The 17709-nt window shown below is 41.6% G+C and overlaps 1 protein-coding gene across 6 annotated transcripts in view; it reads left to right on the top strand.

The window, feature by feature from the left end:
- LOC310999641 (plectin-like) overlaps positions 1-17709 on the top strand; it is a 110705-nt gene that overhangs the window by 58134 nt on the left and 34862 nt on the right. For all 6 annotated transcript variants that reach the window (XM_083990162.1, XM_083990163.1, XM_083990160.1 and 3 more), the window contains exon 2: positions 14849-14910. In XM_083990162.1, coding sequence (XP_083846288.1) covers positions 14849-14910 — 62 coding nt within the window. The remainder of the gene's footprint in view (positions 1-14848; positions 14911-17709) is intronic.

The raw sequence follows: 17709 nt of genomic DNA, 5'->3' as shown, positions 1-17709 counted from the left end.
GTTTTCTTTGTTTGAAGAATTTACATTTATTTAATTTACATGTATTTAAATAATTAAATTAAAATGTATTCTAATGTTTTCAAACTATGTCAGTGGAGGCTAGTGGTAACATTGCTCTTACTATGTTGGGTACAGAGAGAAACGGGCCCAGTCAGTCAGTCAGTGTGGTCTGTGTTATAAAGATCCAAAAACAGCTGAACAATCAGCAGAAGCTGCCCAGGAGAAGACTTTCAGTAATAGATCCCAGGGTGGGGAAAACAGCAGGAATTCCTGCTCGGGCCGTCCTTTTTTTAAAACCTCCCTGCTGCCACACCCATGCCGTCCCACTCCCCCCTCCCCGGCCTCCTCGTGAAGGCCCACCTGTCACAACAGGCCAAACTCATCCCCTCATCTCTTCTACCTTATCTCTCTCTCCCTTTCTCTCGGCCCCAACAAATGCCTCTAAGCCCCCCAGGACCCACTCTCCCCGCCCTTGTGGTTTTGGGGCACTTAGTTTCCCTCATTGTATTTTGGAGCTTGAGAAAACCCAAGAGGCAAGGTAAGGAGAAGTGGTTTTATCATATCAGGTTAAATGAGAGTGAGGGAAGTCAGTGAGGTAGGTGGCTGATAGAGGAGTGTTTGCTTCATCTCTTCCTCTGTCTCTCTATCTGTCTGGTGTTTGATCTTCTGTTTTTTTTGCTTACACTGTCTTATCAGTGGCAGCAGATAACGAAACGTAAATGTGGTGTATCCTGTGTGCTTATGTTTTGTGATACTGACCTGAAACAGGTCATATTACCAGCCCGTATGAGTTCACACACACACACAGCTTCACGTGCAGCGTGTTTACCCTCTGCATGAGTCACGTTCATGCGTAACCTTGAAACCTGTCGCCGCTGTGAACACTTCCAAGGTGCCACCAGGCCTTTTGGTGCCACATTGCTGCCTGCTGATTGAAGTATCTGCTCTTTCTTGCAGCTGCAAAGGGATCAGTCCTTATAGCTCTTATACAGCAATTTGGCCCAAGTTTCAGCCATGCTACAACAGTGTGACATGTCATTTTGCACAGATAAAGATCACTTCATGCTCCACCTGGCTGAACCTGACTCATCGTCTATTGTTGCACTGCAGAATCGCTAATTAATGTTGTTGCAATAAAGCCATCGTGAAGTCCCACCCAAAACCGTCCTTTACTGTCATCTCTTCTCATGGATCAAAGGTGTGTGTGTGTGTGTGTGTGTTCTTGCTGGGACGTGCCCTAGTGTCTCTTATCTCAGATGAACCGTCTTGCAGCACTGGTTCACTATACCTGCCAGGTTGGAGTTGTTCTGCTGGCCGGGCCCCAATCCAGCTGCCAGCCTTTAAGCCGCAAAGACACAAATACATGTCTGTGTTCAAAGGCAACGCTTTCATGACTTCCCCTGGAGAAACATCCAATTTGAAAGCGCCAAAGATAAATAATAAGCTGTCTGATCCAAGGACCTCACATTATTCTTTGTTGTTAACTGAGTGGTGTATTGGTGTAAGTCCACCATCTCCTTCTGACTATTTGATGGATTGTAATTGTATTACTAATCCTGTGTAATTGCCAGTCATTCAACAATCAGTATTCAGTGTTGTTGTTGTTAAGTTATCTTATAAAACCAGCAGTGCGGAAGTCATCTGAGGAAAGTGTCCACATTCACACATTAGCCACACAATATAATATAATCTAAGATAGTGTGTGTCTGAAGGAGCCGCTGCTGTGATGACTCAGTGAGAGGAAGCTGGGCTGAGATATAGTTTATATGTAACTCAGACTTGAGTCAGGATACAGTGGTGACACAAGAACAGCTTTGTTTTTATGGGCACACTGTGCGTTAATGATAAGGATACTGATGCAATCAGTGTTGGCCCCACGGTCCAGCTAATGGATCTAAATTCAACTATCTTTCTGACTCAACGATGACATTACATGTCCTCTCTCTGCTAATGTTTTATTGTGCGAGATGTTGGGGATCTAAACGCAGCTGCTGTCCCCGCTCATCTGTGCTCTTCATGGGGATTTCTGGTCTTAACTGTCCCCCCTTTTTTCTTTGGCGTCTATTCTGAACGATGACAGCTCCGTCCCCTGTCCACTCGCTCGCTCTGCAGTTTGAGCTTTTAACTTATAACGGCAGCGAGAGCGGATACCGCACCGCTGAGCGCTGTTAGCTCAGATTCAGATTCAGGCATTGCTGCGTGGTGCGTGCAGAGGCGGGAACATGGATGTTAACAGTCTCCCCCGACCATGCTGGAATTAGGCCATGTGAAAGGTCACGAGGAAAAGGGGGCATGGAGTTAAGACTGTAAATACTCTGTGCCACACACACACACACACACACAAGGTACAACACTCGGCATTCCCACTCGCTGAACTCTGACCTTTCATCTGTGTTTGTTTTCTCTTCCTCGGATTGCCAAAGTTGGCACGTCAAACCCAGGGGCCAAGCAGGAGATAGTGTAGCAGCTTTTCTTAAACCATCGCTTCAGGTGTCCAGGTGTTTTTCTCAGGTTGTTAATAGGAAGTGAAATTGCTTTGCATAGTTGGGCGGGTAAGAATTTCCATAGCCGGTATTCTCAGGCAGGTTAAACAGGTGGTTCTTATAGCTAAATAAAGCTTATTCTCCTGAGCTGAGAATGTTTTAAGTCGTTGTTCTTACATTGCTGGTAAAGTATAACATCCTGTTTGACATGCTACAGCCATGAGTCCTGTTTAATCTTACATACTGACAAACAAATCCTCCTTCAGAGATGAACGTTAGGCCCTCAAAATGAGTGTGTGGGCTACGGTGGTTGAGTCCTGGCTTTTGGCTTTGGCCTGGTTTGTGGAAAAGCCAGCATTCTTCCTGGAAACAGCCACAGCCAGACTCCCACTCTGGAGCAAGCCGGCTTTTACTGTACACCAGTGTGTGTGTGTGTGTGTGCGTGTGTGTGTATTTTTTTCCATGAGTGTATATAAGTAGATTAGATTGCCTACTACACCCCAGTGCCTGCTACCAGTGAACCAGTAGGCATGAGTCATATTATAAACAGTGGACTTGTGCCTCGGGGGCTCAGAGAAACCCAACAGGGCTCTTGAATACAGTTCTCATGTCTTCTGAGAGCAGTGAACAAACCCCAGTGAGAGACAAAACGGCAGATGATTTTATTTGGGAGCAGCACTGGGACCATGGAAACACATCCGGTCCTGCGCTGGCAGTTTATTTATGACACTCATGACTTCCATTACAGATTACTCAGCAGTCTTTGGTCCATATAGGAAAGACTTCAGCTGAAGATGCTAATGCACATCTTGAGCTTGTGTCTTTTTACGACTGTGATGTTTCCATGCACTAGTACACTTACACAGTTCAGGTCATAACGAACATTAACAAAACATTATTCCACTGACACGGTCAAAGTTTCTTCAGACGTTTTTCCAATGAAACCGAACTTTCAGTAAAGAAAAACGTTTAACAGGTAATCTAATTTTAAATGACGACCTCATCGTTAGCGTAGCTTGGCAAATCTACTGGAAATGTTGAAAGGGCTAGCCTGGCTATGTCCAAAGGTAACACAGTCTTAGTAGGGCGCAGATACAACTTGCAGAGTTGTCAATATGAGATGCCAAGAAATAGTTTGTCAGTAAACCCCCATAAAACCAAAAACCTTTCTTGTCACACTTTGTATTAATGTGGGCTAAATAAACAAAGTGCAATGTGCAAATGAGCTTTAGTAGTACTGGAAGGCAAGTTTAAATCGCACATCCCTGGTTATTATCCAGTACATTCTTTTACCATTCAAGAGTTATTGTTATTTTTCATTGGAGAGTTGTAATAAAATTTAATTTCCAGTGAGAAAACATATAATGTGATTTATTAGATCTATATACACACAACTTGTGTTCACTATTGGCAAAACTTCAATGTGAAATTTGAATATCTAGGCCTGCGGCTATGTCTATAATGAGGTTGCATATGTGTGAACCAAGTTCAGTTTAATTCTCACAGTGTGATACAGTATATTCAGCCCATATATGTCAAGAAGGACGTTTGCTATAAAAAGACAGAGCAGCACCTTTCATTGATCTCTCCATAAAAAGCCAACGTGGACAGATCAATGAAAGGTGCTGCTCTGTGAGTCGGTGGGAGACATCAGAGAGCTTCCTGTACGGTCCTGTGTCAGAGGTCAGTGTCCTGTAAGAAGAGAACGCAGCATATTTAGGTCACTTTCCCTTTTAAATCTGACCTAGGAACTGCTCAGCTGTGCCCTGTCGTAAATTGTCACATCCTTGTCACGTTGACTGGCAACAGAAGGTGTGTGTGTGTGTGTGTCAGTCAGCTGGACTGGGCTGCTTTCTTTGAACATATAAAATCATCGCCCTGTGATCTTAACACTCAGGGTTTATTGGTTGTGGTAAAGCCTTGAGGATATTATGGAAATCAAATCATTATATTATCATAACTGTTGCTGTAGGACTCAATTCAAACTTCCAAGACTCATGAGAACTGTCAAATAAACCATTATCTCTTTGGCTCTCGAACACCTCCTCTTTTGAATGTGTATATGTGCACAAACTGAAGTATAAACATTGACTGTGGACAAATGCCACGCTCTGATACAGTAAATAGGTCAGTGCTAAAGACCAGTTTTAATACACCACACTCAGGTCTCAGTGAAGTTTCAGTTTTATAGCAGTTAATACTGAACCAGTGTGCGTCTGTGGGTGATTGTAAATCTGCTGTCCAATCCCGAACATGATAGAAGAAAAAAATGAATGAGTAACATGGTCCTATTTTTGTTTTAATCTAGTATACAGCATGGTAATAAATGAATCAAAGGACCAACAGCATCAGCAAATAAGATAGGACAATGATGTTGATTCACCTGTCTCTCGAGTTTGTGCAATGAAAGGGGGCAGGCCCAAACAACGTCTGTCTTTCAGAAAGTGGTTCCCCCTGCTTTTTTTTTTTTTTAAGTCTCCTCACACCAGCTGGCACAGTGTGTCTGAAACAAGAGGGCTATAGGTAATCTTGTGGTTGTGTGGTTCCATCAGTATACAGTACGTATATGGCATAATGGCTGAGCTGAGGAGCTTCAAGCGAGGGAATGATCAACAAGAGATGACCGCGTATGGAGAAAGGTGCAGATACCTGCACACTAAGATGTGCTGTTTTGGTGAGTGAGGGGTCTGACGAATGGAGCAGGTGGGGAGGAGTTAGTGTAGTTTATTGATCTATGGTGTTTTCAGCCTGGTGTAACCACGTGGTGGTTACTACCACACTCATGTTTAGACTCAACAAAGATCTGCTTTCTTTCTTTCTTTCTTTCTTTCTTTCTTTCTTTCTTTCTTTCTTTCTTTCTTTCTTTCTTTCTTTCTTTCTTTCTTTCTTTCTTTCTGTCTTTCTGTCTTTCTTTCTTTCTTTCTTTCTTTCTTTCCTTAATTTTTTTTATTTTGTTGTACGCTTTTGACTCCCTATTGAGAGAATTATGCTGGTATTCATCAACACAGTGGCTTGTCTTTTAATATCTTGGTTGCCCTATATTTATAAATATCTATATTTATATTTTTTTACCAGTCCACCACAGTGTGCACGGCATGTGTAAGTGTGTTTGTTTGTATGTACTGCTGCTGTAGCTTTGCGAATTTCCCCGTCGTGGGATGAATAAAGGCATACTTTACTTTACTTTGTTATGCTATAACGCAAGTGTATATCAGTATCATGTATCTCTATGTTGCTATAGTTTGAACCATTTTTTAATATATTGGTTTGATTCAACACATCTAATACATTTCATAATATGATTATAATATATAAAATAAATATTTTATAAATTGAGACACTGTTGAAACACTCCAAAATAAATAAATAAATAAATAAATAAAGCAAGATTCCTAACATTCTGCATGTGTAGTTTGAGGTGTTTGATTAACTAAGCACAGATAAAAAGAAAGTAGAAAGAAATGCCCCAGTCAAATGGGTGGAGAATCTTACCCTGTAAATGACAACCATCTACATACTTTGCCACACCTGTGATCTCGTGATAGGAGACACTGAGTCTGTGGACTTTGTTGTTCACTCACTAGGTGGAGTGTGCCTGATGTCTATAGAAATAAGTAGTAGTTGATTAGCAAGAGGTCGCAGTATAGGCTCACTTCTTCAATGTATATGAGGCTTCATTGTTTAAAATACCATATCATTTCACCTTGTGGTAAATGAGTAACTGCAGCTGATCTTAAATGGTTGTTGAGGTCAGCGTTATCTTTATGGAGGGGCTTAGAAGCTGCATGTCTACACTGATAGTGTCAGGCTTCATTGACGCTGAGGGTAAGATACATGATATGACAGATGAAGAACATGAACAATATTCACAGAAGATTTTACACTTCCTTTTCTTTACTTTCATTCTTCATTCAGTGTGACTGGGACGGTGCAGGGTGTGGTTGTGCTCTGCCCCCATCTGGTGGTCAAACTGTTCCACTGCTCTGCTCTCTGTTAAAAAGATGTTGTGTGTGGTTGGGTGGGCGGAGGAGGACGGTGCTTTCCTCCTTCTACGTCAAGCGGCTCATATAGCGGAGACTCCTCCATCTCTGCATCTAAAAATACCGCCATGAGTAAGAGTCAGTCACAGCTACCCGGTGGAGCACATGGTGTTGTGTGTTTACTGTCGCTGCCATAGAAACGTCTCTCAAGTTCCCATTTTTTCCACATTTACATGGTGTTTGGAGACTGCCAAGGCTGAGATAGCATATGGAAATACCACATGTCATAATAACGTATTAATAGATCACCAGGGAAATGAAGAACCTACGTGATCTAGGCTTAGTACAGAGGCCAGCAAGTTCTTGTAGGATCATTGTGTAGTGTGTCACTTATGGTAAAAAGATGTTAGCAGCAAATTCCTTCCAGTTGTGTTGTTGTTTCTGCTCCCGTAAATAAAAAGAGACAAAGAAAGAAAAGTCAGCACTCATGTGTTACACACAATTACTTGGCTATTAATTATTTTGATAATCAAGTATGTTTCTTTTCTTTTTTTTAAGTAAAAAGCTTTTAGCTGTTTTTCCTGCTGTAACATTATAGAAAAGTTATAGAAAAGAGCTCTTACATGTATATATATTTTATTTTTATATTTTATCTTTAACTGAGTATCTTTGGGTTTGAACTGTGGGTCAAACAATGTCTCCAAAAAGTCATCTGTGGCCTTGGGCATTGTTGTTGTTGGGCATTATTATTTAGTTTTTTGGGGGGTAATATTGTCTATAGTTAAATCCTCTTCTGGACAGATTGTACATTTCATGTTCACAGTTTTTTAGAAGGGGAGAAGTTGTTGGCAACTAACACAGCAGTGGTAGCTCATGGCTGAACAGCAGGGAACAAACAACACGGCAATAAGCCCTGAAGAAAAAGAAAAAACTTAACTCAGTATGAATATTTTGTGTTTTTACAGAGAAGGTAATTCAGTATGGAGTGAAGGAAAGAAGGCAGGGAGAAGTTGGTGGTTATAATCACATCCAAACCCACAGTCTTGGCCCGTTCAAGATTTACAGCTCTGAAAATGCCATTTTTATTACAATAATTAAAACACAGGGATCTGGTCACAGAATCCCACCAACACAGCCCTGAATTATCGCCGACTTACACTTTATTTTGGAACTTCATTTTGTAAACCACCGACAAACAATTTTAGTTCTAGTTTCAAGAGTCAGTCTTTTGAATTACAGACTCTATACATACAGTATTTTACACCCTGTTCCACATTTGACTTGAGTGACATGCTTCGCTGCTTTCACCTGCAGAGGGAGACACATGCTGTTTTTAAACAGTGTCTGCCGTGCCAGTCCACTCAGCTCTATTTCTCCACCGCCCTGTTGCATTAGAATTCAACAAATGAAATATTAGCAAACAGACACGGACCCAGATGTTGGGGATTTCCACGGAGGCTTCTTGTAGCTCAGCGCCGATCTATTTTAAAACTCAGCTGCCGCGGCTAATCCACCGGCTTGTTGAGTCTGCGTTAAATTGAGTTTGGACCTTCATCGTTAGATCTAATTTTGACAACATCATCTTCAGGCTGCTGTCAGGCTGGATGATAAGTGGCTATAGTGCAGCATTACAATGTCATGACAAACATCCCTGTGATTAGAGTGGACAAAGTCTCACATATTCAAACTAATTACATGAACTCTATGAAGTTCCATTATACTTCCTTCATTAATGTTATTGTCATTTGATCAAGTAGGTGCTGTATAAATAATCCAAAATTAATGACTATAAACAAAAATATACAGTTACTAGAAGAGTGACTTTTTCAGTGTTCCCTTTGTAGGACTAGAAGTACAGTGCGTTTAACACAATTATATATTAACACAATTATACCAGATAACATAGCCTCACTGATCTTATTAAGTTTTCTCCACTGGACAGACTGTCCTTGATGGTGTCTTCCAACTGGAAGTCTGCGTTTGGTTTTTACTTTCCTCTATTTCTGTGTTTTAGAGTTAAACCTGAGACTTATCGTGACTATGGCAGCTCAGGATAAAGCTGCTTTTGATTTTTATGAATCCAAACCATCGAGACAGCAGTCATGCTGCCAGGGATCTCTCTCTCTCTACATGGCATTGGTTTTGTTCAACTTTCCCAGTCTGCAGCACCACGCACGAAGAAGTAATATGCTCTGGTGTGTGCTGTGATTCAGGTGGCAGCCAGGTACCCTGCCCTGCCCCTCTCCGTCTCCTTTCCTCACTCCTCCTTAACTCCTACTCCACCTCCTCTTTCACCTAAATGAACAACTGAGGTGATAATCCAGGGTGTGTTTCAGCTGCTCCTAGTTTTATCAACATTCCTTTCCCTGCGGGGTGTGGTGGCCAGATATTGCAGTAAATGTTCACCTTAGTAGACCGGGAGATACCGAGGGGAGTGGGCTCAAGGAAGGGATGAGATAGAGAGGAAGGGTAACCTAATCTATAGGAGAACACATCCTTAATGCAGTTTTTCATCCTCTACAAAGAAAGGTGTTGTCTGTCCTCCCTCTGTCTAAACCCTTGTATTTGCGCTGCAGTTCAGCACTTTCTAAAACCATACATGTAATGACACATTCTTCAGATTCTTTTGATGTCTAATTAGTTTGCATTGTTTGGAAACACAGCCTCTAAATGCTTAACTACAGGCTGTTCTATCCCTCAATAGCTGCAGGCTCAACTATGTGCTTGTCAGTATCCAGCAGAGGCTTTTAAAGCCTCAGGGGGCTAATACCGTATGCCTACACTGACAATGCAAACATGCTGATTTTATGATGTTTACCATTAGCATGACCTTTTATAATTTGTTACAGCTGAAGCTGGTGGGAATATCAGTAGGGAATCTAATTATCACAGCACATCCTCAGGGGAACATGAACATCGAAATTGTTGTTGGACATTTTATAGAAGCCAAAAATATTGACAGTATAGTAGCAACAAAGTCAGGATTGATCCTCTAAGCACCACAACTGACTTGAGAATCCATCCAATAGATGCTTATCTGCTCAGTTTGGACTGAAGTGGTGGATTTACCAAACATTTCCAAAGTCATTTAAATCGAACTCATAATATCACAGAAATAGAAGAGCACAAAGTAACATGCCACTGCAGATGTGGAAAGAAAAAGGGAAGTGTGGATAATTAGGATTTACAAACACAATACTTTACGTTCTGACCACCTTAACACCAACTTCCTCCAAATATATCCAGCAGCCACTCAGAGTATAAACAAGTGGTTGCTAGGCTGAACGGCTGAAGCATGTAGCACCAGCGCTAAGTCGGTCCGTTGTATCAGAGTCCGAAATGTTTGTTTGATAACGCAACATCAGCAGCGTGAGAAGAAGAAACCCAACAGCCCCGTCACATCCATCATAAAGAAATGATCAAACCTCAACCATCTCATTTAGAAAGAAAATACTTTCTCCTCATACTTTCACTCTCCCTGCCTGCCGAAGAAGCTTAAGTGTTCCATCTGGTTTTGATGAAGCCAGATGAGGGAGCAGAGTAATAAGCATGTTGAGACCTTAATGATATGTCTCCTTTTTGGAGGAAAGATCTCATGACTAAGATGTTCCACACTTTCTGAGTCCGAGCTTGTTCCCATTTGGGTCTCCTTTGCTCGTGATTCCCGTGAGGTTTAGAGACTCAGCTCAAGCGCTGTGAGTGTCGGTGCATGTTCCACTGCCAGGACGTCATCAAGTCCTCACTTACCATCCACTACTCCCTCTGCATCTCAGAGAGTTTGAGTCTTTTCTACATCGGGAAATGCCCCCTTAGCTTTTCCTGTTCTCATTCATTACAGCTGCTACGTTACAACTATTTATATTGTATTGTAACTGTCTGCAACTATCAAAGTATCAGGCTGCACAGGCCAAAGCTTTTTACATCTCAAAGTTGTGCGGTCTCTAATAGTAAATACTGTATTTGATACCATCCCTTTCTCTTTTTTAATTGTCTACCCTCATACCACTCCTTAATTCCTTTGCTTGCCTGGACACCGTATGGAGCTACAAAGGTGTGTCTCCAAATTTGCTAACGTGGCTTAAATGAGTCAACACACACGCGCGCACATGCACACACACACACACACACACACTCATTTGGGCATACTTACACTGACACATTAAGTACCTTCATGTTCATACAGGTTGTTTTCAAAAGCCTGCAGAAAAAGTGCTTTAAGATACCTGATAAAGTGATGTAAGTCAGCCAAGGTGGGGAAATATATCCACCTGCAGGCTACAGGGGCAGGATTTAGCAGAGGGAGGACACACCCTGCCTTCCAGTTCAACCATCAGGACGTAGTAGTCATATAGGGGACCATTATGGAGGAGACAAGTGTAAATAAACCACAAAGTCCTGATAAACTCTAAATAAATGCAGGACTTTGGACTCTCATGTGTTCCATGCAATTTAATAGCAAGAAAACAAACTTAGGAATTCTAGACTTGACAAATAATATTGCTGTCTAAATGATATTAGTATATGTTATTGAGTCACAATGCTATTTTAATTTAGCATTTATATCTTTCTACATCTACAAGGTAACTGCTGCTTGTTGCAACAGTTACCGCTGTTGAGCAAAACGTGTTGGAAGACTCCAAAAGTCTCTGTTTGTTGTTCAGATTATAGGACTTCTGATTGAATAGTCTAAAGTCTGTTTGCTTAAAACATTTTCCAGACACAGAACCAAGAGTGAAAACTGCTCAAGAAACCTGTTTTTATTACATTTCATGCTTTAAATGATCTTTTTGTCTGTGCCGTTTTGGCAGAATCCTCCGGTTTACAGGAAGCGGAGCGTGTGTTCTCCAATTTGTTCGGCTTAAACACCACAGAGTTGTCATTCAGCTAAGAAAAAGAGGTTTCTGCCTACAGCGAATCAGACATCATCAAGAGCAGAAGTGAAAACAGAACTTAGTAGTATGGTTTTATCAACCTGTGTGAGACAAAATGCAGCACTGACAAGAAAGAAGCAGAGATTAGAACAAATATGGATGTTTTCATTACAGATATTTTACCTACTGAATGATTTCCTTTCTTAACAACCACACTATACACAAATGCTGAGCTACAAGCCCCTATATGTCTGTGTAAGTCAGTGATGTTTTGGGTGTGGTGGAACATCACTGTCTACAGTCCATAGCAGCTGTTGCCAAAACTATCACATCCCCCTTTCGTCGCTCTCTTAGTCACAGTTAGTAATCCTTTATGTGAAATGTCTGAGGAATGCTCAGTACAATTAATGATTAACCATTACATGTGTGTGGGTGCACTGCGTCTGTTTATGTGGGGGTGTCTGTATATGAGCTTGAAACTTTTTACCTTCTTCCTGCATATTACCTGTAAATTATTAATTCAAATTCAGTTTAATGCAATATAAAGCATTAAAATCATCATCAGAGCTAACTTTTATGATTTTTTATTATACCCGGTGACTAAGCCACTGTGTGTTTTGTTGCGCAATTGAGGCAAAGTGATAGTGCATGCAAGTTACCACACCTCGTCCGTCCCTCCCCGCCTCTCCTCCTTCTTCCTTGTCTCACACTGCAAGAGGAAGGGGTGTGTTCACAGCCCTACCCACCATGCCCTTCACACACTAGTGCCACTAAATACACACTCGCACATCACACACAAGGACAGGTCCAGACTTCATAGCCCACAGGCACGATTTGCAATGAAAGGAATAGAGTGAGAGAGAAAGAGAGAGAGAGAGAGGAGAAAAAAAAAAACATAAGAAGGAAAACGAAGGGCAGAGCCGAACCCAAAGAGGGAGTGAGGAGAAGGAAAAAGAAATCATAGGTTTGTCAAGTGCTGAGTTGTAGCCACAGGACTTCATACTCTGGGACGAACTGAAGGCCAGAGAGAAAGATAGAAGCAAGGAAAGCAGAAGTTCCCACCAGGAGGAAAACCGGCCAGCTGGCAAGGATATTTTATCATTAGGATTATTATTGCTGCGCGTGCTGACAATAAGAGACAATGGCTTCTGAGAGGTACCGGAATTTCTCGACTGACAGCTTGGGCAGAGAGAGGGTGCCCTCAGACGAAGTTTATTACCAAGGGATGCTGAAGGCTACAGACGGCAGGAAAGGTACCAGTATGCTGGCAGTTAATGGAAAACAGCTTCATTGCAAATCTTTATCTATATCTATTTATTCCCATGTGTGTGAGAAGCTGTTGAGCAAATATTTAAGTGTTTTTTTTTTTCCAGGAAGATGCGCGAGAGGCATTTAGTGTAATTTTCAACATTTTACCGGGTTGTATTGGATGAATGGGTTTATAATGAGGTTTATTTTTGTCAGTTTCCAGTGGCAGATTGTGGCGTCATGGTCACAGGAAAGTTTAAATGTCATTATGTAATCTGCAGATATCTAACATCCAATCCGAAAAGACAGACATGAACTGTAGCGTCCATTGTTTCCTCACACAGCGACTTAAAGGAGGATACTCCCCTTTTCCTAATGCATCAGCAGCATCCTCGCATCGCATTGGTCAGCAGCTCATGCTGTGTAGCATGTGTGTGTTTTGGGGTGAATGAGTCACAGTTCAGTTGTAGTGAGGATGAATGATGTGTTATATGTTCTTCTTTTTTTCCACACAGATTGTTCCTCTATTTCTCAGACTGATGATTCTTATTTTTTATTTTTATTTTTTTGTTATTATTTGTCTTCAGATAATCATTTTCTTCTGTCTTTCAACATACTAGTAAGGTCCTATATCAGTATCTCACTCAGTATCAAATGGCAAACTATTCATGAGCATTTAAACACTTTATTGATTATTAATGACATTATTGGATAATTGCCTCTGATGCATTTAAATGTAAACTTTTTTTGTGATCATATCATCTCTTATCTTTTGTTTATAAAATCGAACTCTTCAGAGTACAGTAAGCAGCGCTACAGCTGTCACATAAACATGACAGATAAAAAAAATGCTTTGAAATATAGTGTACATGTATTAAAGTAACTTTACTTGAGTAAATGCACTTACTTTCCACCACTACTATTGTCTTTTTGTTTTGGACCGTAAACCCCGCACCTTGCTGAAACCCCTTGGTGTGTAGTGTAGTGTGGTGATATTTGATACGTGAGGTTCACTCAGCTCCTATTCACTCTCATACCATTCACTCATAAAGATCCAGGAGAGCTCAAAGAGTTGCATCAGTTGAACCAAAGATTGACTAATAGTGTGTGAACAGAATTCACAGACTCACAGGTCAAGGTGCAGCTTCCATGGGAAACTGCTTTAGTTGTGAAACATCCCAGTGTTGTGTGTGTGTGTGTGTGTGTGTGTCACCACTGTGACATTTTGCCCCCTTAGCAGGAAATAGAACCACAGGAGTGCCCCAGTGGAAGCCTTTAGCCTAAATGAAAAACAAGAAGGTTAATGGTCTATTGGTTTCCATGGAAGCATAGCTCCACAACACATTTGCAGAAATTGTTGGTGACACCCTACAGAGAAAGCAATGTAGCCTCCGGTGCCTATATCACGTTGGAGTTGAATCACTGCTCTTTGCTTTTCATTACGGGGCGTGTCACCGTATGCTAGACGGTTAGATCATTCCCTTAAAGGCTGATAAGACCGAGGACTTTGTGTCCATCACCACAGTTCATTCTTTTGCAACATGAATGGGATCAGATGAGTCAGAGAAGGTGAGTCCTTCAGTAAAATGAAATGAATTAAAAGTGTTCAGAAAAACCACAGCCTTCAGATCACATGGTACAATCCACAGATCCAACCACCATGTCCATAATAATTATTGCAGTAACACGCCTTGTGGTTCGTGCCTTGAACTTCTAATAGGGAAACAGCACTGGATGGGTGTATGCAGGTTTGTTGTCTTAATAGGTGTGTGCTCCCAGTCAAGATCTTGTTGTTTCTTGTCGGGAAATTGCACCTTCTTTCTAATAGTTGCGATTCGTCCCGAGGAAATCGTCCGCGGCGCTTTGACACTAGATTTTACTGTGGAAGAGCACAGCACAGCTGGCTGAGGTGTTAGAGCGGTATGTCAACTTGCAAACACAACATTTCCCGGACAATAGGGTGCATCTGCCGACAATGAATGTGCGTCGATGCAGTCTGAGTCAGATGCAGGCATGCACAGTCAAGAGGGATTTTTTCACCCACTGATGAATTCTGTTTATCCGACACAAATCAAACAAGTCTGGTACTTTGGGGATTTCCTCTTTAGTTTACTACTTTTATATGAGAAGAATTAAACTTGTAACTGCTCTGACTATCAGCACAAAGAGCATATCAATCATGTGATGATCATTTCAACTAAGCTTTGCCACGTTTGTTTCTTACTTTTCATTTGTGTCTGATCACCGGGTTTTCTCTGTTTTGCAGATGAACGAGATCGAGTACAGAAAAAGACCTTCACAAAATGGGTGAACAAGCACTTGATAAAGGTAAGACATGAACCACTGCCTTCACTTTGACTTTTTCTCATTGTTTGCAAAAAAAAAAAAGTACATTGATTCGTGCCCACACATGCCGTCAGTGCTGCTTTCCAAACTCATTTTCCTACAAACAAAGAGCACTTGTGCAGAATAAATGGAACTCCAACCAATAAGTGTGGACAAATTTAGCTTTCTCCCAACTCCATGGATGTGTGGTTGACGGCTTCAAAAGGTACATTTCCCAGTTTGTGGTCCAGGGCCGGAATAATCCCAGTGGCAAAGAGCAGAACCAGTGATTTGCCTTCAGCCACATGATGCTATGTTGAGCACTTAATAAATGTACCAACTCATATTTTTGAGAGGTGATTGATTTCTACCTGTAGAGTTAAATGCATGGATTCTGCAGTAGCAAATAGCCAGGCTTGATTTATATTTGTGCTGGCAAGAATTTCAATACACTGTTAATGTTTAATGCTATGAATAGCTATTAAAACAATGATCTTGGGGCGTGATTCATAGTTGTGGGAATGAGTAAACCTGAGTGAACACACAGTACAACACTGATTTTATGTGGGCAAGCTGAAACAACAACATTTTATGACAGCAGACAAGCAGACTCCCAGACTCCCAGAATGCAATTGTACAATCAAGGATGACTTACTCACTGTAGGGTTACCAGACCGCCTCCTCTTCTCAAACGGGATCCATCCCTCACCTGCCCATTGTAAGTGTCTCTGCAGAACGTATTGCAAGCACCCCACCCTCTACTCACACAAACACACATTAGCTATTGATCTATTGTTTCGCACTTGGCTGTGAACATTACACCGTGATGTGGAGGCTTACCAGAGGTTCCAGTCTGTCATCAGCTGGGGGAATGTGTGTAAACCATCCTTCAACACTCGTCTGCAAAACGAAGCCCTGAAAGCCCTCGGTGCATTCAAGGAGGCAAACAGGTCAGCATGAGGGTAAAGTCATACAGGCTATACTCCTCACTCAGGAGTTCCTCATTAGGAGTGAAAAATTAGCCCCCAAATACAATACACCCCTCCCACCGAGCAGTAAAAATATCCCTGCTTGTGCTGCTTTCCTTCCAGAAAACTCCCATTGGCAGTAGTTCATTTGCAGCCTCATGACATTAAGTGCTTCCACATTATTTGTGTATCCACTCTACAGACACAGAGCCATTCATTTTTTTTTTTTTAATGGAACAAGAGGAAAGAAAACCTGCACAAAGAGAGTGTTTTCCTTTCCATGATTGTGCAGTTGTAACGCACTCTGCTACCAGTATGTGAGAGCACAGTGGAGTCACTCCCTCTCGTTTGTCTCTCTGTGAATTTTGGAGGGCGAGTCGTACACATCTGGACTCACTTAGCTCCTTCTCAAAAGGCAAACTAAAGTCTCGGCCCGGATCCCATGGCGGTTAAGGCTGACGGTAGCACATGTGCTGCGCAGACCCCCGCGTTCTTGCCTGGCCTGCACTGAAAGGCACGCATTGATGCAGGGAGGTTACATAAGTTTTCACATTGATATTGTTATATTATTGTTGTCATTGTGCCTTGTATGAAAATAACCCATGTAATATAAGCATACGGAGCGGGAATATAAGCTTTCGCCATGCGATTTATGAGCACGTGCTTGGCAGAGAAAGTGTTAACTCTGTGTCTGAGCGTGCGGGAGGGCTCCTCTAAGGTGAAACTGATTTAAGGGCTTAATGGCTGCTTGACAGGGGCACACAATGGGTTAGGTGGTGCAGCCATATAGAGCCGTAAAGGGCCACTGAGAGGTTTCCCCAGTAAATCTTTTCATATCGTGCAAGACAGTGCAACGTCAGATCCAAAAATCTGTCTTCCAGCAGATTCTTTTTTTTAAACCTCACTTGGTAAATCTGGTTAATATGGTGAATTGACTTCACATGATACACTGTTATCAGTGAAAACGATCACCATCAGAGGCAGTTTAGAGATACGGGATGACATAAACATTACGTAAACCCTGAGGTATGTAAAGCACTTTGTCTCCAGACGGAGTGGAGGGCCCGGGATGAGTGGCTGTCAGCCGTTTGTGCTAATGGTTTTCACCTCGAAAACTCAACAGAGCTGATCCTTTTGACCCTGAGAGGGTGACTTTTAATGCAACACCTACACTCAAACAGCAACAGTGTGATTGGTTAAGGGTACACACCAAGGAAAAACCTAATTAAATACAAATCAATAAGTTACTGTATTTGATTTTTTTTTTTAAATCATTTGAATATGTGAAATAGATACTCATGGGTCATCATAATATGTGTGTATGCATAAGAAACTGGCTATTAGTAGCATTGGTATATGGCATTGATTAGAAAGCAGAGGACTTTTCAGTGTGTAGACAGTGAACCCTGGTGGCCACAGTGTTGGTTACCTTTACTGAGTTCAGCCCCACAGTGTCAGTTTATCATCACTCAGCAGGGAAGGGAGGAGCAAGGCGAAGGTTGGATAACTGTTGAACTTCTTGCCAACATAAATCAGCTACTGTTGTAACTTGCAGGGGAAACTTATTTTCATTCCATTTAAGGGCCGAAGCCTCCCTCTTCCCATACGAGCAGACACACCTGGATCAGCCGTGATTTTTGTCCTGTAACTTTCAAAATGAGTTTCGTCGTTTAATTATCCAAGTGTTTCATTCTTCTGTCTCATGTAGCATCACATTCTTCATCAAATCATCTGCATTTCCATTTTATCCTAATTATTTTTTGCTTCATTTCATGTTCATTCATCTCTGCTCTTATCCATTCTTCTTCCATTCTTTCAATTTTTCCATTTCTCA

The sequence above is a fragment of the Trachurus trachurus genome (assembly GCF_905171665.1).
Source record: "Trachurus trachurus genome assembly, chromosome: 16".
Classification (NCBI taxonomy): Eukaryota; Metazoa; Chordata; class Actinopteri; order Carangiformes; family Carangidae; genus Trachurus; species Trachurus trachurus.
This window is presented reverse-complemented; position numbering and strand designations above follow the sequence as displayed.